This window comes from Mustela nivalis (assembly GCF_964662115.1).
Source record: "Mustela nivalis genome assembly, chromosome: 1".
NCBI classification, from domain to species: Eukaryota; Metazoa; Chordata; class Mammalia; order Carnivora; family Mustelidae; genus Mustela; species Mustela nivalis.
In genome coordinates this window covers 191239407-191265542 of record NC_139020.1, presented here as the reverse complement: position 1 = coordinate 191265542, position 26136 = coordinate 191239407, and the positions used below count along the sequence as shown (strand labels likewise).

General features: G+C 42.6%; 1 protein-coding gene across 6 annotated transcripts in view; it reads right to left on the bottom strand.

The window, feature by feature from the left end:
- Positions 1 to 26136, bottom strand: part of ARHGEF3 (Rho guanine nucleotide exchange factor 3) — a 312629-nt gene that overhangs the window by 194218 nt on the left and 92275 nt on the right. For all 6 annotated transcript variants that reach the window (XM_082739204.1, XM_082739201.1, XM_082739205.1 and 3 more), the window contains one exon: positions 13567 to 13633. In XM_082739204.1, the coding sequence (XP_082595330.1) occupies positions 13567 to 13633 (67 nt within the window). The remainder of the gene's footprint in view (positions 1 to 13566; positions 13634 to 26136) is intronic.

The window sequence follows — 26136 nt, the reverse complement described above, 5'->3', positions numbered from 1 at the left end:
AGCACAGCACATGTGAAGAACACATGGTCCAGACTCCGTCTCCCACAACCCAGGGCCCGAGATGATCACTCTAAAACTTGGAAAAATAGTACATAAATGGAAAGTTTTTCTACTATCTCAGAAATGTTTGGTATATTTTCCCACATTTTCTTTCCAGGGAATTGGCCCCATTTTCCCCACAGCTCCTGCGGAGTGAACAAAAGACAAAAGTGGTAGCAGAGAGGGGAAAGTTTTTATTAAATACTTGGTATGGGGCACCTGGGTGGCTCAGTCAGTTAAGCTGCTGCCTTTGGCTCAGGTCATGATCCCAGAGTCCTGGGATTGAGTCCCATATCGGGCTCCTTGCTTGGCGGGGAGCCTGCTTCTCTCTCTGCCTCTACCTGCTTGTGCGTGCTCTCTCTCTCTCTCTCTCTCTGACAAATAAATAAATAAAATCTTAAGAAAAATTTTTTAAAAATTAAATAAACACTTGGTATGAATTATTTCATTTACTCCTTACCAGAACCCAATGAGCTAGATATATTTTCAGGTGAGGACTCGGAGTCTCAGTGAAGTTCATCCCTTGCCCAAACTGGTGAACAGCAGATGCACGGACCCTGACTTTCTAGCCGCACAGGACTAGCCGCAAGGAAGAAGGAAGCCCTTCTAAGAACTGACCAGCAGCCTGCCCACCACTTGGAAGGCCCAGCCGGAGAAAGATGAGCTGATATGATCAGAGTTTCCTTAGGAAGTTGGGGATAGGGCACCTGAGACTACCCAGTGGGCTGTAGGAGAGCGAGCTGCTGAAAGATCCCAGCCAAGTTAAGTTGACCAGCCCAAGGTGTCCTATGCATGGAGAAGATGTTGGGAGCAGAACCTATGCATCAGAAGGGGAAAGCAGAGAAAGGAAGAATGAAACGGAGCAGAGAAATCCTGGGTTCCTGCAATTGTATATCTCTCATTAAACAGCTTTTTTCTAGAGGTAATAGAACAAGTACCTGGGTTTTGTGGGGGTTTTTTTGGGGGGGGAGGGTGTTGGTTTTTGTTTTTTTGTTTTTGTTTTTGTTTGTTTTCTGTCTAAAATATCTACCAAGGACAGAGTCATGGTTACAAAAGGGGAGGTGGTAAGTGAAATGGGCGAAGGGGATTAAGAGTACACTTCTCGTGGGTGCCTGGGTGGCTCAGTGGATTAAGCCTCTGCCTTCTGCTCAGGTCATGATCTCAGGGTTCTGGGATCGAGTTCCACATCAGGCTTTCTGCTCAGCAAGGAGCCTGCTTCCCCTCTCTCTATGCCTGTCTCTTTGCCTGCTTGTGATCTCTGTCTCTGTCAAATAAATAAATAAAATCTTAAAAAAAAAAAAGTACATTTTTCATGATGTATGGAAGGGCTGAATCACTAGATCGTGTGCCTGAAGCTAATATAACACTGTATGTTAGCTATACAGAAATGAAAATTTTTTTAAAAATTAAAGAAAGCTAGATTGACAATAATTAATTAATTAATTAAAAATAACCATCAAAGAATCTACAGTAGAGTAGCTCCTCACTCAGAGCTGGGGCTTGCATCAGCATCTACCCTGTCTAGCACGTCAGCATAACAAACAACCTACTGCTGTGTGCCTCTTAACATGCCCCTGAATGCCAAGAAGCTGGCATCCCTCGGGATGTTTTCCTGCTCAAAAGTGTGTAACGTGAAACAAACCAAGCCTTTATACATATAAAAGACAGAGGAGTAAGTTAAATGACATCATAAGGAAGCAACCTGAAAAATTTAAATGTGAGCCCAGATCCCATAAGCAACTGGGCTGGTCTTTTCAAAAAGTCAATTATCATTTTAAACAGGAGGGATCGTGATGAGGGAAGTATTTGAGAATAAAAAAGACTAAAAAATGTAGTAACGAGTGCACGTGCCCCTTTAATAAAATCCTCGTTCTCAATTAGATTTTTAAAAATCCAAACAGAGGGACGCCTGGGTGGCTCAGTTGGTTAAGCAGCTGCCTTCAGCTCAGGTCATGATCCCAGCATCCTGGGATCGAGTCCCACATCAGGCTCCTTGCTCGGCGGGGAGCCTGCTTCTCCCTCTGCCTCTGCCTGCCATTCTGTCTGCCTGTGCTCGCTCTCTCCCCCTCTCTCTCTCTGATAAAAAAAAAAAAAAAAAAAAAAAAAAATCCAAACAGAAGTAATGCATGGCTTTTGAATGGTTTGGGGGGACAACCAATTATAAAAGACAACTGCAGAATATGAATATGGAATGAGTCTTAGGAAACGGGGAATTTTTAGTAACTCTCATAGGTTTGGTAATGATGTTTACTGAAATGTAGGAAACCCTTATTGTTAGGACACATATACTGAAGTATTTAGAAGTGAAGGGTAATGGTATCTGCAATTGTAATGGCTTAGTAAAATAAGTCCAGACTGCATAAACAGCTATAGCTAGATACATACATCAACGGATACATAAATAGATACACAGAGCAAAATATCAGTGATTGTCGATTCCAGCCAGTGGGTGTTCATTGCTGTCATATTTCAACTTTCCATATATTTGACATTTTTCATAATAGAAGTTGAAAAAATAACACATAGAATAAAAATAATAATCATGGAAACTCCTTAGGAGGGCACCTGGTAAAGTCTGACATGCCTTCTCTCTATAGCCATACTCATCAGTTCCTACCCCACCGCTAGAACAAATACTGCACATAGATCTTCAGTTTCTCCCCTAATAACTATTGCTTGATTTTAGGAAGATGCTACACAAAAATTCCAAATCAAGACCTGGAATTACCATCTCCCCCCTGGGACTGACAAACAGCACAGCAAGTTTACCAACCCATCTAACACTGAGTTCTAAGTTCTCTCCCTAGCCCCCTTTTTAATGAACAGGTTTAGTTGAACCTGTGTTAATAAAATGCATTTCCCTGAGAACACTCCATGGCACCTTTTACAAATCAGAGCTATGATTTTAAACAAATCCTTGTCTGTCTCTAAAAAAGTAATCAGCCTCATTCCTCCTTTTTTCCTAAATTGGGATCTTAGGTCAAATCAGCCATGAAGATACAAAAACACATCGTGTATTAGCGGCATTGTGCACAGAACATTTCCTCCTCCCTCACAGTGCATTAACCAGGTCAGGGTACTGGTGGTCCACACGTTGCCGCTGCGGCAGCTAATCCAGCTGGTTTCATTACCAGCACCTTGTAGAAGCAGCAGTAATGATCATGCATGGAAAGGCTGATCCAGGACTTGTATTCATTGAGATTTCCAGAGTTGAATGGCAGAAGGAGAGAGCCTGCATAAAGGAAGACAAGTGTCTGGTGCCCGAAAACCAAGTAAGAGAAGAATTTTCATCATCAGGCTTGTATGGGGCAGCACACCTAGAAATGGGCCTTATGTAATCAAGAGGGAATAAGCAACAGTTTTAGAAAATATTTATTTCAATTGCTCAAGAGGAGAAGGTTTTTAAGACTTATTCGGGGTGCCTGGGTGGCTCAGTGGGTTAAAGCCTCTGCCTTCGGCTCAGGTCATGATCCCAGGGTCCTGGAATCGAGCCCTACATTGGGCTCTCTGCTCAGCAGGGAGCCTGTTTCCTCCTCTCTCTCTGCCTACTTGTGATCTCTGTCTGTCAAACAAATAAACAAAATCTTAAAAAAAAAAAAAGACATTCATCTTCAAAAACAGAAATAGTTAAGTATAAATAAGTGGTTAGTAAGTGGAACATGTATATGGCCAACACAGATAGGAGAGGGTGCAGAGAACAAAAGAACCTAATATTCATAAAGCAGCTGGCTACTAAGTGTTTGTGATGCATGGTGAGGAGGCAAGGTGAATCTGGAGAGGTACTAAATATACAGGGGCAACTAAACACATCTGAGCACTTAACATACAGAAGACCTTACTTTGGCTGCCCCATTGGAGATATCCATTCTGGCTCCATGTGTAAACTTCAACAACGCATCCTCATCATCAATCACATCATCCATGAGGAAGGCCAAGGCAGAATGTAGAGAGAAAGGACCCATCGGCACTGTGGACCCCACGATCCAGAGGGGATCTTTCCATCCCGCCTGCATTCTCTCTGTAGTGTGTTACTTTCCTCCAGCTTTTACCCCCCTGCTTTTCATTGTGTGTTGGTTTAACGGACAGTGTGGTTTGAGCACTTGAAAAGGGGGCGAGGGGGTACACAGGGTCACAGCGAGCTAAACCAAATTCAATCCATCGAATAGACCACTGACGGTGAAGAGGAAGAAGTCGACAGGAGAGAAGGAAAGTCAGTGACAAAACCTTTTCCAACCAACCCCCCTGCAAAAGGCTTTAATCCCTACCCCCAGCTTTTCACGTGGGCAGGAAATAGAAAATATAATCTAACAGGGAGGGGAAAAGGAAAATGGAGGGGGAAGTTTCAGCTTCAGAAAAGGGATTTTCCAAATAGGTGTATCCCCTTGGTTCTCAACATTACCATCTCCTCCCACATCTACAAATAGCATCAGGGCCTTTTGAAGGTGACAGGATCATTGCCCTGTTACTGTTTGTGTAATGAAAGCTAAATTTGATTAAAATGAAAAATGAAAAAATAAAAAATAAATTAAATGAAAAATAAAAAGTTCCATGAGAAGTCACAAATTTGGCAAACTACAAAGCAACATGCGCCTGATACTTGGGCTATTTTCTATTTAAAACCCAAGATCAAGCTCCGATAGTTCTCAGTATTATAGAAACAGCCTTGAGCCATTTCAGAATGCAGTCTTCCAGGATCTGCTATTATTTCAATTAATCCAGAAGACAATTATGTCTTGTGTCTTACCGGCAGTCTATTCTTGCCCCCAGGTTAGACCTTCATGGTTGAAACAAAACAAAACAAAGCAACATAACTAAAAGGACCACTTCGAACCAAACATAAAAGAAGAGGAGTGTGTTTTGTCCACCTGAGAGCCAGACCCTGAGAATCAGGATGACTATCCTTTACTGTGGGAGGAGAAGACTTCTGTAGACAAGAATTGTTAATATCTGCCTAGTGCCTCTCCCCTTCTTCTGGAAACTGCCTCCTTCTTCTCCACATCACTATAGTTAACACAGGAACCAACACAGTGGTACAGCAAGACTCCACTTCCGGGGCCATTGCTGACTGGTCCAGGAATATCCACCTGATCTAAGCTGGACCAATCAAAATCCCTCCCTAGTAATCTTGGTTCAGAGAGCAAAGAGGCTGCTCTGTGTATATGGTTGCATTTCCACAGCAGAGAGAAATGGAAGAAGTCGGTCTGCAGAGAAAATGCAGCTAATAAAAGAAGAATCCAAAATCCCCTGGGGTTCCTGGTGCCCAGTTCCAGTGGCTTCTAAGGCCCCACTTCATTCTACGAGATAGTCCCCCAGACCTCTGTAATTTTTTTTTAAAGATTTTGTTTATTTATTTGTTTATTTAATTTTTTTATTTGTTAGAGGGAGAGAGAATAGGCAGTGGGAGCAGCAGGCAGAGGGAGAAGCAGACTTCCCGCTGAGCAGGGAGCCCGATGTGGGACTGGATCCCAGGACCATGAGATCATGACCTAAGCCGGAGGCAGACGCTTCACTGACTGAGCCACCCAGGCATCCCCAGACCTCTGTGATTTTTAAAATTTTTCTTGTTTAAGCCAAATTGAGTTGTTTCTGTCACCTGCAACTAAGATTTCTTAACCCAGAAAAATAAAGTCAAAATTATCTCTACCCTGCGTCATTCTGGAACACAAAAGGGAATAATCGAGTAACGACCTAAAATAAAGGCATCTATAAATTCTGCCTCCAGAGTTCAGAATTTGTACTACTGTCATCAAAGCCACTATGTCCCCACAGGCCTCCCATGTGACCAAAAAAAAGAAACTGCTTTGAATCTAAAACTGAGCTTCAGTGTGCCTGACACATCGTTGGTGTCAGCAGACAGAAGATGACGGGGGCTGATTCTCACAGGTTTCAGCAGCTCCTGGCTGGCTAGCCTCTCTGCAGCCCGGAGGGAAATGAGGCAAGAGGGCCCAGCGGAAACCAGAGACAGTCAGTTTTTCCTTTTGAGGGGGCACCTCACACGGAAAAGGCATCTCTGAAACACACGTATTTAGGAAACAGTCATTTCAGGTGTAAGAGAACTCTAGTTACAAGGAGCTAGAATTTTCTGCTCACTTAACCAGATGGAAGCATTATTCAGATCACATTACACCCATTATAACTAAGTCTCAAGTTTTGAGAAATGGCATTACTGTCCCCATTCTGCCGATGAGGACTTGATGCTCTGATATGCGCCTTGTCTTGAGTTTCCAACTGGCATTGCGCCTTCAAAGCAAGTGCCTTTTCACAACGTATGCCTTTGTTGTGATGGCCAAGAACTGTCCACCAAACTCAGAGTTCACCCTGTGAGTGCACTGAGGCAGCCTTGAGCCTATTGGAGGTGGGGGGGTGGGGGGAGGGTGAGGAGGATGGTGAGACAGGGTGGGGGCAAATGTCTTACTGCCCAGCAGGGTAGGTACCTGCCTCTTCTATGTGCCCAGATTCGATCAGCCCCCAGATGTTCTGCCAGAACACGCGTTCTGTGACCCTGATGTTCTCTAAGCACCAGAAGCTTTTAAAATGAGCCTCTTCTTGCTTGTGGAAGGAGTTTGTGTTTATTTATTATAAGTTTTGCTGTTTTTGCTAATTATAAAAGGAATATATGACCTCTCTCATAAACTCAGACATTGCCAAAAACAGAACTACCATAGCAACAGTTCCCCGGTCCCACCCAGGTTGTCAGTCAACAGTGATATTTCTTCAGACTTTTTTTGGTGTAATAATATGTTCTCTTCCTATACAGGGCAATTTTGTTTTTGTTAGTTTTCTTTTTCTTCACTTGCTGGTTTAATCCTAAACATATAGTTGTACACTATGAGCTTCTACATTACTCACACTTTCAACCATCACACGGCTGAAAGCAGAGGATGCCTGGGTTCAAAACCTGGGTCCACCACTTTATTGCTGTGCAAACTTGGAGATGGGTAATTAAAATTCAGGGCCTCAGCTTGCCCATCCAGAAACTGGGTATAATAACAGTATCCTTCTAATAGGGTTGTTGGAGGTGTAGATGACTTATAAAGCACTAAGAATAGTAGCTAACAAATTATAAGAGCTAAATAAATGAAATACATTATTATAGTATTGCTTTTATTTATTTTGTTATTTTGAAATATTTCTATTTTATTTATTTTTTTAAAAGATTTATATTTATTGGGCGCCTGGATGGCTCAGTGGGTTAAGCCGCTGCCTTCGGCTCAGGTCATGATCTCAGAGTCCTGGGATCGAGTCCCGCATCGGGCTCTCTGCTCAGCGGAGAGCCTGCTTCCCTCTCTCTCTCTCTGCCTGCCTCTCCATCTACTTGTGATTTCTCTCTGTCAAATAAATAAATAAAATCTTAAAAAAAAAAAGATTTATATTTATTTGAGAGATAGAGAAAGAACAGGGGAAGGGGAGCAGAGTGAAAGAGGGACTTCAGAGTGAAGTCCAAGCAGACTTCACACTGAGCCAGTGTGGGGCTTGATCTCACGACCCTGAGATCAGGATATGAGCTGAAACCAAAAGTTGGATGCTTAATCGACTATGCTACCCAAGCACTCCTAAAAATATTTTTAAAGTATGAGTTACAATGAGCAACTTGACTTTGTTTACTGGTCAGAGAATGTGAGGAGGTATCACCCCTATGATTAGACTACTAATCACTGACTTTTAGATCAAAAGGAAGATGATCTGGGTAGTGATCTAATCTGGTGACTCCTTAAAAGGAACTGGGCTCTTTCTCAAGTCAGAGACGGGAAATATAAGTGATATTTGATGTGACGCAGTCTCCATGGATGGCTTTAAAGACAGAGGATGCCACCGGGCAAGGACCTGAGAGGGGCCTCTAGGAGTTAAGAGCCTCCCCTAGCTGACAATTTGCAAAGAAATGGGGATGTCAGTCCTAAAACCACAAGAAACTGAATTCCCCCCGAGAACCTGAATAAGCTTAGAAGAGGCTTCTGTGACTCAGGTGAGACTCTACTCCCGCCGAAACCTGCATTCCAGTCTTGTGAGACCCTGAGCAGAGAAGCCAGCACACCGTGCCCAGACTCCCGACCTACAGGACCGGGACCTAATGAACAGCTGGGGTTTCGAGCTGCTAAATTTGCGGTGATTTGTTGCGCAGTGATCGAAAATTAACACACGCTACTTCCTCATCTGTGAAATGAGAACAAGGCTCTCGGGATTGTTGTGGGAAGTAATATATGCATAAAGCACTCCACACAGTGCCCGTGTGACCTATGTGAATGCCAGGGGCTAGTTACCTGGGAGGAACGGAGCTGTTATAATGGCATTCATCATGACAAATACAAAACTGGGTAACAAATTATCTTTTTCATTAAAAAAAAAAAAAAAAAAGGAGGGAAGATCAAACCTTTCAAAAAATGAGGTCCAAAGGAGTAGAAGGGAACTAAAAGAGATTCTGGGTGATGGAAGTTTACCACAGCATACTCACTCGTTCCTAACATTTTAAAAAAGATCTTCATGTCTAACTTCCTTTGAAGAAAAGTCCATGTCACCAGCTTTGTTTAAAGAGGCAATACATGGGATGCCTGGGTGGTTCAGTTGGTTAAGTGTCTGCCTTCAGTTCAGGTCATGATCCTGGGGTCCTGGGATCAAGTTCTGGGTGGAATCCCTGCTCAGCAGGGACCATGCTTCTCCTTCTCCCTCCGCCCCTCGCCCCTGCTTATGCTCTCTCTCTCTCAAATAAATAAATAAAATCTTTTAAAAAATAAATAAAGAGCCAATAGCTCTAATGGCCTGGGGACAGACAGTCCCGGGTTCAAATGTTGGCTCTGTCACTTACAGATGTGGTTTTACACAAGCAAGCACATGTGGGGCTCTGTTTCCCCACCTTGACGTGGGAATAAATACAACTACCATGCAGGACTGCCATGGCCTTGCCTGGAGCTGATGTTCAGTAAGTGGAGGTAAATATACCTAGTGATGCTGCAAGAGAGAGAACGCTGTGCCCCCTTCACTGCAGGGTGGACAGTTAGGTCGCAATAAACACTGGCTTGGCTGTGCATGTATTGAGTCTTAGAGACTGTCACTCTACTAAGTTATGAATTTTAGAACATTCCAGGGTGACCTTCAGGAAACATTCAGTGACATTGAGGTTCAGGCACTTGCTTCCAAACACAGCACCTGAGAGCATCAAGGCAGCATGGAGAAGGCACCGGACCCACCATTTGAAAACCAGGTTCTAGCTCTGACCTCTTGGGAAAGACCAGGAGAGATTTGGTAACAGTACCAAACTCTTCCTTGGAGCCAATGACCCTTCTCTACCTCAAGTGTCTCTCGTGGCGCTGTCCTGACAAAACCCCATCTGTCTAGCTCCCTCAGAGGGAACACATGACCAAGGCTTGTCTGTCTTCTTGGCGACAGTGATCGGCCAAGACGTAGCTATGTGACCCAAACCAGGGCAGTCTGAGTCGTTCACTAGGATTTCATATGTGGACCCTGGAATCAAAAGCTTGTCCTTCCTCTGGGAACAAGCTGTTGTTGTTGGTTCAAATGTAGTATGCAGGATAAAACCAATACCCCAAGAATAACAAAGCTGAGAGGGAGTATCCCTGGATACTCTTGTACCTGAAGCCTACCCACCTCAGTGTCCCTTAGGCACATGAGCCAATTAATCTCCCTTTCCAATTGCGCTACCTTTAAGTGAGCTTCTATTACTTGCAATCAAGAGTCATGACTAATATATTAGATTTTATTTTCCACATCTGGAAATTAAAAGGTTGGGGCTATAATGCCCAAAGCTTCAGAGTCTAGAAATTTCTCCCCAAATGGCCTGGGCAAGAGTAAAGACCAGGCTCTGGAGAAAGAGACAAGACAAGCAACAGTCATGAAATTTGGTTGCTATTTAATGGAAACGTCAGTTCAACACCTAAACAATGCCTTGTAATGGAGCAGCAGGGCTTGCTAAGTATTTCCTAGTTAATTGGTAGGCAACGGTAGGAGATCTGTTCCTAAGATTTCCATACTTCTAGAGTGAGCTTCCTCCTTGAGTCTGTCACTCTCTCTCACCTAAAAGGAGGAGCTGCAGCAAATATTTACACAAGGAAGGGTGGAAATTCTGAGCTCAGCACTGCCCTGACCAAATGGGGACCAGATGTGCAGTAAGCACCTGGCAGAAGCACTTAGCAACAGTACTGCAGGGTCCCACCTTCTTATAACTGTCATTCTGCTCTGGTTTTACTCACAATGTTCCTACCATAAGTGCCCCCCCCCCCAAACCTCCTCTTGGTTTCTTTCTGTGAGCATATGCACAGCACTCATGGGTCTGGTGAGAGATGGGCATGACCTGACCTGTTGTTCAGGAAGGTGGAGGAGTCGGGTTGGTACCGCCAAGGACCTCTGTCTGCTTAGGCAAGGATAGGAATCAAGAGACACAACCTGCACTTAATAAGAACAACTCCTATAAAGGGCTAAATCACTTGGTAGGTAGAAAGAATGTCATCCATGGGTCACCAGCTCTTCCTAAACCTCTCCACAGCCAAAAACTGTAGCCCCCCCAAAAAGGAAAACCACAAAGCCTACTCCTAATGCCTTGAGGAGTAACATAGATCTGCAGTGGATGTTTTTGGTTCAAAGACAAGAAGTCTCCCTCTTGGCTTCTTCTCTAGAGTGATGAGGCTCCTTGTCCTCTCACCTTTTACCATCCATCTTCTCCAACCACTTCTCCCCACCCCACCCCCAAAATCCATCAATGCCCAGAATATAAGTGAACTAACATAGGGTCTTTATTTTTTACATGCCAAAGAGAAATGGAATTATGAACATTCCATTTAATGCTTTTAATGATTTCCTCTGCCACATATATAAATAAGGAAAATTTACTAATGCACAGATTCTAAAACCTTCCTTTCTCAACAAAGAAGAAAATAAAGCATTCATAACAAGCATGCCCTGCCCTAGGACAGCATGCATAGCTCAATCTAACAGGCCTGGGAGTCACATTTCATTACAGAAAATGTATTAGCCAGATAATGCCTCAAATGTCCTCACCCTGGCATTCTGGGTCCTTCTTGTTCTTCAGTTCCAATTACCATAATGATGGTTACAAAGCATGGCCTGGCTGGGAGAAAGGGTATTTCCATTTGGTAGTGTTCCCTCCTACCCTCTCCGTGTCAGGGAGGATTATGCTCCAAAAGACATGGAGAGATCAGTTTGGCCAACCCGGCAGCTGATCAAGCCTCAGACCATCTCCCTCAGGCATATCTTGATGTCAATTTGTCTAACTTTCCAATAAGCCCCAGGGGCCAGGAGAAATCAAAGCAAGGACAAGGGACCAAAATAAATACCACAGCTGACCTAACCACCTAACAGACTCTACTCACTCCAACAATTTCAACTATTTGGGACCAAACAAAACAAAACAAAACAAAACAAAACAAAACAAAAAACCCTTATGAGCTGGCTAAGAATTTGAGGGGACATAGGAAGCTGAAATCAACAATGCATGAGATTTTGTCCCCTATTTGGTTGCAATTAGTCAGGGACAGTTTGTTTGTTCTTCTGCAATGATACCCTAATTTCAAAGGTTACCATGCAGGGATGAAGCTATCAAAGGGTCACTTAAGCCAAGGATGTACCTAAAGGTTCTTTTGAGCAGCAATTTCTATAAACAGAGTTGTGCTCAAAAATTCACAAAACATTTTTGAAGGGAAAACAGTTGGAGAGGTCTTATCGCTATAAGTATGGCAACTAATTGTCCCAGCTTGCCTGGGACTTCCAGTGCTAAACCATGACAATGGCTGGCAAACTTGGGTGGCTGTTCACCATAGATGTACCATAAGAGTTGGCTAGTGACCACTGCTGAAGCAGAAGGAAGAGTAGGGTATCCTGAGGGGAGGCCAGAGACAGAGAGAAAATAAATGTCTTCCCCAAAAGGCCCACTTGTTCACAGGAGGTCTAATTTCTCTACAGCTCAAAATTGACAATAAACGTCAACTATTCCAAAGTGTGTACAAACTATCTTGTCAACAAGGATTAATGAGAAATGACTACGGGAAATGCCACCAATGCCATCAACTCACCTTAACATAGTCCCCAACCACAGCAACACATCAAAGACTCTGAGAGGTCTTGCAGCGGTGAACATACTTAATTAGGTGCTCTCAGTGCACCCCAAGTTTATTTGACCACACAAGGTTTTTCCCACCTAATGGTTATAATCATCCTACTGAACCCACTCAGAGGAATGGGGATCTTATCCATAAAACCATAAACAGCTTAGAAGACACACGACTTACATTCCATAAGACAAGCCCATCTATTTAAGAGATACACATTTCTCTTTGTACTCAGTGAAAAGCATATTGTAAATGTAGCGAAAACAGAGCCATGCTCTATATTTATTTTTAATAACACACTTGGGGAAAATGACTAAGATCTACGTAGGAGACTAAAGAGGAACTCAACCAGAAAAAACAGTGCTGAAAAGACCAAAGACGTGAGCTTGAAACACGGCTTCAAGTGGACTTTGTGTCCGATGGATGTGAAAGATTTATTTATTCATTCAACAAATTGATTAAGTATATAGGTACGAAGCCCAGGGATCCAGCACTGAGCAAGAGAGAATGACAAGGTCTCTACACACCAGATGCTTGGAGCTTCTAATCTTACATTTCCATGGGCACTATCTTATCCCAATAATGAGAAGGAAATGCAGGGGTCCATTGGAGGTGGCTGAGCTCAGAAGGCTTCCCCACCGCAGGCGATGTCAAGGCTTAGACCTAAGGGATGAAGTGGGTGGGCCAGTTGCAGTGTGGACAGGAATGTGGACAGGATAGGAGTACAGTGCTGGACAGAAAGGGCTCTGTTCTAGGCAGAAGGAACAACTCAGGCAAAGGCTGGTGGTGAAACAGAGCTCTTAGCGTTCTTTACACACGCAACAGTCTTTTTCCTAAGATCAGAGCTAGGATTCATTTTAGCACATGTCAGTGCTTCCATACACTTTATTATTATTGTAATTATTACTATTAATATTACTCTGTTAAGGAAGAAAACTTTTCATCAAGAGGAGATTAGATCTGACTATATAATTCTAAAGGTCTATGGTTTTATGATTGGGAGATTTTTATGATTTCCCTTAAAAATCTGTTTAGAGCTTACAGACTTCTCCTTCTGGAAAACAAAGCTCCCCATGAAGTCCTAAATCTACATATTAACAGATGGTACATTTCCGATTTCTTTTTTCTTCTCTGTGCACTGGGTCCCTCCAGGTTCCCAAGAAAACGAGCACAATGCCTCCCCCTCCTCTACTCTGACTTGGCTTCTTCACCAGATGCTTCCAGGAGCTCTAGACCTACAGGGCAAACGAACATCGGCGGGTGCTTATAATTGAGCCACTTACATTTCCTAACTAAGCCACAACCACTGATACAAAAGTGATTTCTCCAAGTGCTAAAATACAGCTTTTTTTGGCAAAGACCAGTTAGCAGAGCCAACCCCAACAGCCCCAGTCTCTAGAGCAGACAGAAAAGGGTATACAGCTGTGGGACCACGCCCAGGGAAAACACTTACCCCTCTGAAATTCCAGGCTTTAGGGGAGGGGAACATGGGGAAGTTGTTCTGCCGCTGCCGCCTAGGCCTAGAAGAGGAGAAAAGACAAGACAATAAGCTCGCCATGCATGGATTCGACACTCAGAGGAAATCACCGACTTCAAATGTAGTTTCATCAGAAAGAGAGAGGCCTGGAGAAATGGCCCAGGTTGATGAGGCAGCTGGCCTTTTCTACAGCCCCACAAGCCTTCGCAGCCAAATGCACCCCGAACTCCTTCCCAGTCCCCCAGCGCAAAAGCTCCTGAGTACCTTAAAAATAGTCAAGCGCCTCCTCCTTAAAAAAAATCAAACTGAATCTAAAATTCAACCTGGTTGCAATGAGGTTGCAAGGGCCAGATCAAGCTCCCCATCTAGATCTTTATTTCTCACACACAAGCAATTCCCAAACGGACATCATCAGCTGGTGTTTGTTTACAGCTTCAGCTGCGCCTGGAACTCTCCCTGGTGCAAGCTGCACCTGAGCTCGACTTTTAGGAGGACGGTCCACAGGACACAGAGCCTCTGCCTTGCCAGCGGGGACAGGTTTCCTCACCGATTAACCTCACCCCATGAGTCGTTATCCTTACAGGTGACAGAGGCAGGCTCCGGTGGGGTCAGCCCCAGACATGGGTAAACAGCACCGGGAAGGAGAGCAGCAGCAGCAGCAACAGCAGCAGCGGGTTGGGCAGCTCTAGGCACCCCAGCAACACACTTTACTTCTGTCCCGGAGAATGACTCCAAGGCTGAAGCTGCCAGCAGACCTCCAGAGACACCTTTTACAATGTTTTTATGGAGTAATAAATTACTTCTCCCAAAAATGTTGTGTCTGTCAATATGGAAATCAAATCTCGTGTTTGCTTAAAGTACCACCTCCCTGAAAAGCATTCCTGAGAATGGTCCATCCTTGTACTTGCCCTGAGGCTTCAGTCACTGATGTGCAAAAAGGCACAGATGTTCCTCTGGTTCACTGACGTACGGAAAAGGGACCAGGTTGTTGGTTTTTCACATGATAGCCACACCGTTCCTTCAATTTCCCTGCCATAATCAGCAGTGATGCTGGACAGAAGTGACCACTGCACAGGCTTGAGTTAGCCTCGAGCAAAAATCTTAGCTGGTTCTCCCATACAAAAGAGATGAATAAGCAAAATGCAAGGGGATTATCGTAAGGGCAGCAGCTAACAGGTATTGAGTCCTTAAAACGGTACATGCTAAGACTTCATAGAGTTAATCTCATTGATTCTCACACCCTGAGCTAGGGTTCGTCATTGCACCCATTTAGTAGATAAGAAAACGGAGACCTAAGGATATTAAGAGCAACTATCAGCACACAGGTGAAATCGGGATTCTGATCTCAGCTGTCTGATCTCAGATCCCACGGTGTTTTACCAGCTGTGTGACCCTGGTCATGAGGCTTCATCTCTTGGGCTTTCACACTGCCTCTGTGCAAAACGGGAGAAATGATACCCAGTATGTACATAGTCAACATGGGATGAGGGTTCTAAATCCAGGTCTATCACTGCTAAGTTCTCAAAGACATCAGCACAGAGCCCCTTCCTCTCCTCCCAAATTCTGGCTCCCAAGTACAGCCATCGATCAGGGGCACAGGACTGACACAGGAAAGCTGGGAGAACTCACCAAAAGTTTCATCTTTATATCCAGCCCCACTTCTGCCTCACCCTCCTCCTCACCCACATGTACGACAGTAAAAACCCAGGCTAATCACCAGGTTTAGCCTGGGTTTTTACCCCTGGGGATAAAAAAATATGTTTATAAAAAATAAAAAGTTAAAAAAAAAAAAGAAAAGCACCCTGAGGCCATATAAATAAGTAATACCTAATTAAAATGCAGATTCTCCAATAAAAAAAAAAAAAAAAAAAACCCCAGGCTAATAACACCTCAAGACACACAGAACACGTGGGTGGTTATTTAAATTTAATACACTTCTCTATTAAGTAACATGTTGGTCTAAGTTCTGCTAAAAAAGCATTTCCCCCTTGAGAGAAAAAAAAAAAACAACAACAACTTAGAATTTAACAAACATCTCCCTGGATACTGTTCTCTCCTCTCCCGGGTTATAATTGGGCTTCGCTTCCCTAATTGTTTGAAGAGCTTCACGGCTTCCAAAGCAACCACATACAGCAGCAGAACATTGTGAGTAAATGGGCCCTTGTATTATATGTTGTGGTCCCCAGAAAATTATGATCACAATAATTAAAAGCTATTAAGTTACATGATGAGCCTGGGACCGTGCTAAACACTCTGCCTACAGAATTTAAGTCTCACAGTAGGATGGGTTGTTATGTTACAGAATATTGCTAGTACATGAGGTATAGGTAGTTACGATGGTGCTACATAATATTTCATATATGTATAAATAGATACGTACAAATTGATAATACATAATACATTAGAATGGCAATATTTTTTTAAATGCTTTTAAAAATTTATTTATTTATTTATTTATTTATTTATTTAAAATAAGTGTTATGCCCAGTGCGGGGCTTGACCTCAAGATCAAGAGTCACAGGCTCTACCAACAGAGCCAGTCATGTGCCCCGGCATTTGACACTTTTATATAAATACTACAACTTTGTATCCATAACATTTGCATATAATATTATGGTATAATGGGGGATATTATCATTATACCACCTTACAGATGGGATAAACTAGGACTCAGAGAGGCTAAGTCACATGCCAAAAGTCACATAGCTGGTAGGTGGCCAAGCTAGGATTCATAACCAGAGGTGTCTGCCTCCAGATTCAGAGGATGTAGCCCTTCTCATACAGAAAGAAACCCCACCAAACAGGGCATCGCGTGCTTTTGGAAGAATATGGCCTTGGGGTCCCTTGGGGGAGGGCACCAACTCAGCAGGGCCTTACACTAAGAAGCCTCATCGGCAAAAAAAAAAGGGATCAGAGCAAATATGTTGATCCAGGACCCTCTCAGGCAATTTGGACACACCCCTCATGGCTAAGGAAACTGCCAGGTAACCTACCAAGAGAAGGGCTGTCCCTAATTGTAGGCTCCCTGCAACCCTTGTATTCCATCACCAGTCAGGCTTCCTGATCATTCACATTAGCTGGGACCCCTTTAACAGTCTAATCTGGCATCATAAGAGTCTCCTACTAATATCCTCCTTCTCCCCAGCCAAACACTAACACCCACTAAGGCTTTAAAGGACTGCTTCAGGAAGGGTCACTGGGTGGTTGTCAGTTAAGTGTGTGACTGTTGATTTCAGCTCAGGTCATAATCTCGAAGTCCTGGGATTCGGGCCTGTGTTGGGCTCCCTGCTCAGGAGGGAGTCTGCATGTCTCTCTCTCTCATTCCCCCTGTCCCTCCCCCTCCCCTGTCCCTCCTGGAGCACACATCCTGCCCACACATGCGTGTTTAAGAAGCACAGCCTGTCCTGCAGATGTCAGGAGAACAATGCTGACCAGTAATCACCCACTTCCACGGAGGAACCCAAGGGAAGCCAGGGGTGGGCATGCAGTGGAAGAAAAGCCACCGAGACAGGACGGAGAGCTTCTTGCCTGAAAAGAAGCTATAATCCATAGGAAAGGTTGGGAAGAAAAGTTATAAACATTCCCTCCTCCAGAGAGTTTATGGTAGACATGGAGAAATGCCCATGGGAGAATCAAAAACTCAGGATTCAAGATGCATTTAGAGAATGATCTCAAATTCCAGTGTGTGTGTGGCGGACTCACACAGAATAAGCTCAGCAGCAACAGGCCTTGGAGTTAGCAACAAAACAGAGTATTTCCCGCCACAGGAAAACAAATACAACTTTTTCCCACCACCCTGGGAAGAGGCTTAGTGACCATTTCCAGAGCAGCTCCTAAGAGTATGGGTTTCAGAAGCATCTGCTGCCCATGCTTTATGTGGGGCTAAGAGCCCCATGTCTGGGGCAGGACCAACTTGGGGCTCTAAGAGTGGCTCCCTCTTTTTCTTGCTGGGGGACTTCCACCAGGCTACCTACTCTCTACTCCCTCTGAACCTCCATTCTCTCATCTGTAAAATGGGGATAATAACCTCTCTTCACAAAGTTGAATTTACTCTAGAAAATGCAGAGAATCTGGCACTTGCTAGATGCTCAAATTAGCTATTACAGTAGTCCCCTCTTCTGCATGAAAGGTTGTTTCAGAGGCACTTGGATGGCTCAGTAGATGGAGCATGTGACTCTTGATCTATGGGTTATAAGTTCCAGCCCCACCTTGGATGCAGAGCTTGCTTTAAAAAAGGGAACATTTGGGAGGAAGCAAGATGGAGAAGTAGCAGACTGAAATATCATCAGGTCCCAGGAGTTCCGCTCTATAGTTATCAAATCATTCCAAACACCTAGAAACTCAACAGGAGATAGAACAGAAGAAGAGCAGCAATTCTAGGAACAGAAAATTGACCACTTTCTGGAAGGTAGGACATGCAGAGTGACAGGAAGATTGACTGTGTGGGGAGAGGCTGGCTCCGGCAAGCAGTGGAGCAGCGGAGCACAAAATCAGAACTTTTAGAAGTCTGCTCCACTGAGGGACACTGCTCCAGAGGCTAAGTGGGGGTGGAGGTCTAGTGGCAACAGTGTGGTCTCAGGACCTGCGGGGTCACAGAAAAACCAGGGGTGTCTGAATGTAGCAGAGCTTACAGGTATCAGAGCTGGGAAGCTGACTACGGAGACAGCCAAGGAGTGAGCTCTCAGCTCAGGGTTACCTTAAACCATGATCCAGGGGCAGGGACCCCACAGACAGCAGATCCGGGGAGACGCCCCCCTTTTTCCTCCTCCATGAGGAGAGGCATGGGAGCACACAGCAGGAATCTGCTGGGTTTAGAGACTCCAAACAGGGCCATGCGCCAGAGATAGAAACACTTGGTCACAGGCTGGGTGAGCTCGGAGGATGGCCGGAGACCAGGGAGATGGGAGGGATTGACCGCTTTTCTCCAAGGGTACACTGAAGAGTGGGGTCCCAAGCTCTGGCACCTCCGGCTGGAGAATGGGAGGCCGCCATTTTCATTACTGTTCTCCAGAGGTCTATGGAAAGCACTCAGGGAACAAAAGCTCCTGAGAGCAAACCTGAGCAGATTACTTAGCTGGGCAAGGGCAGTACAATTCCACCTTGGGCAAAGATGTTTGACAATCACTGCAACAAGCCCCTCCCCCAGAAGATCAGCAAGAATACCCACCTAAGACCAAGTTCACTACTCAGTGAGAACTGCAGAACTCCAGAGCTAGGGGAAAGCAACACATAGAATTCATGGCTTTTTCCCATGATCCCTCAGTCTTTCAAGTTATTTTTTTGAATTTTTTTTCTTATTCAATTTTTTTAACTTTTCCTCTTTTAACATTTTTTTAAACTATTTTATCTTAACAATACCTTTTTTAAAAAAAATCTTTTATAATTTTCAGTGTTATAGTCATATTTTATCCCTTCATTGTATTTAACCTTATTTTTTGTATACATATAGGATATTTTTCTTTAAAATTTTGGGATACAATTTCTCTAATAGATCAAAATATACCCTAAATCTAGCACATGGCTTTGTTCTAGTCTCCAACCTGATCACATTTTCTCCTCTCTTTTTTTCCCTTTTTTCCAACCAACTTATCTTCTCAATTCCTTTTTTAGAATCTTTTTAAAAATTTCCATCTTTACAGTCATATTCCATCCCTTCACTGTGTTTACCCTTATTTTGTATATATATGTTTTTCTTTCTTTACAATTTTGGAAGGTAGTTTCTTCTAAGAGACCAGAATACACACAAAATCAAGTGGGTGGCCCTGTTCTATTCACCAGTCTAATATATATATATATTTTTTAACTTTTTTATTTTTCCCTCTCTTTCTTCTCCCCCCGGTTTTGGGTTTCTTCTGATTTCATTAGCATATAGTGTATATTTTTCTGGGGTTGTTGCCACCCTTTTAGTATTTTATTCTCTAACTCATATATTCTTATCTGGATAAAATGACAAGGTGGAAAAACTCACACACAAAAAAAGAACAAGAGGCAGTATCAATGCCTAGGGACCTAATCAATACAGACACGGTAATATGTCAGAACTAGACTTCACTATGACAATTATCAAGGTGCTAGCTGGGCTCAAAAAAGTCATGGAAGATATGAGAGAATCCCTTTCTGAAGAAATAAAATCCCTTTCTGGAGAAATAAAAGAACTAAAATCTAACCAAGTTTAAATCAAAAAAGCTATTAATGAAGTGCAATTAAAAATGCAGGCTCTTATGCTAGGATGAATGAGGCAGAAGAGAGAACAAGTGATATAGAAGACCAAATGGAAGAATAAAGAAGCTGAGCAAAAGAGAGACAAACAACTACTGGACCACGAGGGGAGAATTTGAGAGATAAGTGATGCCCTAAGACGAAACAATATTAGAATAATTGGGATCCCAGAAGAAGAAAGAGAGAGGGACAGAAGGTATATTGGAGTAAATTATAGTAGAAAAGCTCCCTAATATGACGAAGGGAACAAGCATCAAAATCCAGAAGGCACAGAGAACCCCCCCCTTAAAAATCAATAAAAAAGGGCCACACCCATCATCTAACAGTAAAACTTACAAGTCTTAGTGACAAAGAGAAAATCCTGAAAGCAGCTCAGAAAAGAACTCTGTAACATACAATGGTAGAAATAACAGATTGACAGCAGACTTATCCACAGAGACCTGGCAAGCCAGAAAGAACTGGCAGGGTATATTCAGAGGACTAAACGAGAAAAATATGCAGCTAAGAATACTATATCCAGCCAGGCTGTCACTGAAAATAGAAGGAGAGATAGAAGGCCTCCAGGACAAACAGAAATTAAAAGAATTTGCAAACACCAAACAAGCCCTACAGGAAATATTGAAAGGGGTCCTTTAAGCAAAGAGAGAGCCTAACAGTAGTAGACCAGAAAGGAACAGAGACAATGTACAGTAACAATCACCTTACAGGCAATACAGTGGCACTGAATTCAAATCTTTCAATAGTTACTCTGACTGTAAATGGGCTAAATGCCCCAAACAAAAGACACAGGGTATCAGAATGGATTAAAAAAAAACAAGACCTATCAAAATGTTGTCTAAAAGAAAATCATTTTAGACCCAAAGACATTTCCAGATTTAAAGTGGGGGGTGGAAAACAATTTACCATGCTAATGGACATCAAAAGAAAACTGGGTGGCAATCCTTATATCAGATAAATTAGACTTTAAGCTAAAGACTATAATAAGAGATGAGGAAGGACACTATATCATACTTAAAGGGTCTGTCCAACAAGAAGATCAAACAATTTTAAATATCTATGTCCCTAACATGGGAGCAGCCAATTATATAAGCGAATTAATAACAAAATCAAAGAAGCACAGTGACAATAATACAATAATAGTAGGGGACTTTAACACCCCCCTCTCACTGAAATGGACAGACCATCTAAGCAGAAGATCAACAAGGAAATAAAGGCTTTAAATGACACACTGGACCATATGGACATCACCGATATATTCAGAACATTACATTCCAAAGCAACAGAATACACATTCTTCTCTAGTGCACATGGAACATTCTCCAGAATAGATCACATCCTGGGTCACAAATCAGGTCTCTACTGGTACCAAAAGATTGGGATCATTCCTGCATATTTTCAGACAATGCTCTCAATCTAGAACTCAATCACAAGAGGAAAGTTGGAAAGAACTCAAATACATTGAGGCTAAAGAGCATCCTACTAAAGAATGAATGGGTCAACCAGAAAATTAAAGAAAAATTGAAAAAAAAATTCATGGAAACAAATAAAAATGAAAACACAACTGTTCAAATCTTTGGGACACAGCAAAGGCAGTCCTGAAAGGAAAGTATATAGTGATGCAAGCCTTTCTCAAGAAACAAGAAGGTCTCGAGTACACAACATAACCCTACACCCAAAGGAGCTGGAGAAAGAACAGCAAAGAAAACGTAAACCCAGCAGAAGAGAAATAATAAAGATCAGAGCAGAAATCCGTGAAATAGAAACAACAACAACAAAAACAGTAGAACAAACCAACGAAACCAGGAGCTCATTTTTTGCAAGAATTAACAAGATTGATAAACTCCTGGCCAGACTTATCAAAAAGAAAATAGAAAGGACCCAAATAAATAAAATAATGAATGGGGGTGCCTGGGTGGTTCAGTGGGTTAAGCCTCTGCTTTCGGCTCAGGTTATGATATCAGGGTTCTGGGATCAAGCCCTGCATCAGGCTCTTTGCTCAGCAGGGAGCCTTCTTCCCCCTCTCTCTCTGCCTGCCTTTCTGCCTACATGTGATCTCTCTCTCTCTTTGTAATAAATAAATAAATAAATAAAATCTTTAAAATAAAATAAAATCATGAATGAAAGAGGAGAGATCACAACCAACACCAGAAAAATACAAACAATTAAAAAACATATTATGAGCAACTATACACCAGAAAATTTGACAATATGGAAGAAATGGATGCATTCCTTGAGACATATAAACTACCAAAGCTGAACCAGGAAAAAATAGAAAACCTGAACAGACCATAACCAGTAAAGAGATTGAAGCAGTCTCAAAAATCTCCCAACAAACAAGAGGCCAGGGCCAGATGGATTCCCAGGGGAATTCTACCAAACATTTAAAGAAGAATTAATACCTATTCTCCTGAAACTGTTCCAAAAAACAGAAATGGAAGGAGAACTTCTAAACTCATTTTATGAGGCCAGCATTACCTTGATCCCAAAACAAGACAAAGATCCCATCAAAAGAGAGAATCACAGACCAATATCCTTGATGAACATGGATGCGAAAATTCTCACCAAAATACTAACCAACAGGACCCAACAGTACATTAAAAGGATTATTCACCAGGACCAAGTGGGATTTATTCCTGGGCTGCAAGGTTGGATCAACATCCACAAATCAATCAATGTGATATAATACATTAATAAAAGAAAGAACAAGAACCATATGATACCTTCAATAGATGCTGAAAAAGCATTTGACAAAGTATAGCATCCTTTCATGGTCGAAACTCTTCACAGTGTAGGGATAGAGGGTACATACCTCAATATCATTAAAGCCATCTATGAAAAACCCATAGCAAATATCATTCTCAATGGGGAAAAACTGAGAGCTTTTCCACTAACATCAGGAACATGGCAGGGATGTCTGCTACTAGCACCACTGCTATTCAACATAGTACTAGACGTCCTAGCCTTGGCAATCAGACAACAAAAAGAAATAAAAGTCATCTGAATCATCAAAGAAGAAGTCAAACTCTTGGGGCACCTGGGTGGCTCAGTGGGTTAAAGCCTCTGCCTTCAGCTCAGGTCATGATCCCAAGGTCCTGGGATTAAGCCCCGCATCGGGCTCTCTGCTCTGCAGGGAGCCTGCCTTCTCCTCTCTCTCTGCCTGCCTCTCTGCCTACTTGTGACCTCTCCCTCTCTCTCTCTCTGTCAAATAAAAAATATCTTAAAAAAAAAAAAGAAGTCAAACTCTCATTCTTTGCAGATGATATGATACATTATGTGGAAAACCCAAAAGACTCCACTCCAAAACTGCTAGAACTCATAAAGGAATTCAGTGAAGTGTCAGAATATAAAATCTACGCACAGAAATCAGTTGCATTTCTATACACCAACAGCAAGACAGAAGAAAGAGAAATGGGAGAAATGGAAGTCAATCCCATTTATAATTGCATCCAAAATCACAAGATACCTAGGAATAAACCTAACCAAGGAGGCAAAAAATTTGTACTCAGAAAACTATAAAGTACTCATGAAAGAAACTGAGGAAGACACAAAGAAATGGACTCATGCTCATGGACTCAAAGAACAAATATTGTGAAAATGTCTATGCTACCAAAAGCAATCTACACATTTAATGCAATCCCTATCAAAACACCATCAGGTTTTTTTCAAAGAAATGTTACAAATAATCCTAAAATTTATATGGAAACAGAAAAGACCACACCTGGGTGGCTCAGTCGGTTAAGCTGCTGCCTTCGGCTCAGGTCATGATCCCAGGGTCCTGGGATCGAGTCCCGCATCAGGCTCCTTGTCAGCAGGGAGTTTGCTTCTCTCTCGGCCTCTGCCTGCTTGTGTGTGCTCTCTTTCTCTCTTTGACAAATTAATTAATTAATTAACTAAATCTTTTAAAAAAATTTAGAAAAGACCCTGAGCAACACTCAGCAGGAGTGTTGAAAAAGAAAGCCAAAGTTGATGGCATCATAATTCCAGAATTCAAGCTCTAATCATCAAGACAGTATGGTACTGGCACAAAAACAGACACACAGATCAATGAAACAGAATAGAGAGCCCACAAATAGACCCTCAACTCTACGGTCTAGTAATCTTCAACAAAGCAGGAAAGAATGTGCAATGGAAAAAAGCAGTCTCTTCAACAAATCATGTTGGGAAAATTGGACAGCCACATGTAGAATGAAACTGGACCACTTCCTTATATCACACACAAAAATAGACTCAAAAATGGATGAAAGACCTCAATGTGAGACAGGAATCCATCAAAATCCTTGAGGAGAACACAGGCAGCAACCTCTTCGACCTCAGCCACAGAAACTTCTTCCTAGAAACATCGCCAAAGGCAAGGCAAGCAAGGGCAAAAATGAAGTATGGGGACTTTATCAAGATCAAAAGCTTTTGTACTGCAAAGGAAACAGCCAACAAAACCAAAAGACAACTGACAGAATGGGAGAAGATATTCACAAATGACATATCAGATAAAGGACTAGTGTCCAAAATCTATAAAGAACTTATGAGACTCAACACCCAAAGAACAAATATTCCAATCAAGAAATGGGCAGAAGACATGAACAGTCATTCCTGCAAGGAAGACATCCTTGAAAAAGTGGTGCACGTCACTCAGCACCAGGGAAATACAAATCAAAACCACAATGAGATACCACTTCACACCGGTCAGAATGGCTAAAATTAACAAGTCAGGAAATGACCAATGTTGGTGAGGATACGGAGAAAGCAGAACCCTCCTACACTGTTGGTGGGAATGCAAGGTGGTGCAGCCACTCTAGAAAACAGCATGGAGTTTCCTCAAAAATTTGAAAATAAAGCTACCCTACAACCCAGCAATCGCACTACTAGGTATTTACCTTAAAGATACAAATGCTCTGAAGGGGCACATGCACCCTAATGTTTATAGCAGCAATGGCCGCAATAGCCAAACTATGGAAAGAACCTAGATGTCTATCAACACATGAATGGGTAAAGAAGATGTGGTATATATACACAATGGAATACTATGCAGCCATCAAAGGAAATGAAATCTTGCCATTTGCAACGATGTGGATGGAACTAGAGGGTATTATGCTTAGCGAAATAAGTCAATCAGAGAAAGACAATTATCATATGCTCTCCCTGATATGAGGAATTTGGGAAGCAGGGTGGGGAGGTTGAGGGGTAGGGAAGGAAATAATGAAAGAAGATGAAATCAGGAGGGAGACAAACCATAAGAGACTCTTAATCTCAGGAAATAAACTGAGGGTTGCTGAGGGGTGAGGGGTAGGGAGAGGGTGGTTGGGTTATGGACACTGGGGAGGGTATGTGCTATGGTGAGAGCTCTGAATTGTGTAAGACTGATGATTCACAGACCTGTACCCCTGGGGTAAATAATACATTATATGTTAATGAAAATAATTTTTAAAAAATAAAGATAAAAATTTTAAAATTTTTAAAAAATCGTGGCGCCCAGGTGGCTCAGTGGGTTAAAGCCTCTGCCTTCGGCTCAGGTCATGATTCCAGGGTCCTGGGATCGAGCCCCACATGGGGCTCTCTGCTCCACAGGGAACCTGCTTCCTCCTCTCTCTCTGCCTGCCTCTCTGCCTACTTGTGATCTCTGCCTGTCAAATAAATAAATAATATCTTTAAAATTTTTTTTAAATAAATTTTAAAAAGGGTACGTTTGAAGATGCCCGGTGGATGCCTAAATCATCAGATATGACTGAACCCCATACATGCTATGTTTTCTCCTACACATATGTACCTATTATGAATGGGGCATAGTAAGGGGATGACAATAATGACACCTAATAAGACAGAATTAAAAGAGGGGCACCTAGGTGGCTCAGTCAGTTGAATGAATAACTTTGAATTTCAGTCCAGGTCATGATCTCAAGGTCATGGATTGAGCCACAGGAAGCCACACCTAGCATGGAGCCTACTTAAGATTCTCTCTCCCTCCCACTGCCCCCCACCCCACTCTCTCTAGAGAAGAAAAGAATTATAACTATATGTAGTAATAAAAGTTACATGAATGTGGCCTTTCTCAAATATCTTATTGTACTGTATCGCCCTTCTTGCGATGATGTGAGATGATAAAATGCCTAGGTGATGAGAGGCAGTGAGGTGAATGATGTGGGCATTGTGACGTAGCGTTAGGTTACTACTGACCTCTGACAACTCATCATGAGGAGGAGTATCTTAAAGACTCCTTCTTTAACCCAGCAAGAAGGAATGTTACTTATCATTATCCTTAGTATGGTTCATGTTGGGTAGCCAGAGAAATCCACACTAATTCTTATACAATGGATAAAACAGAAGTAAAATAAA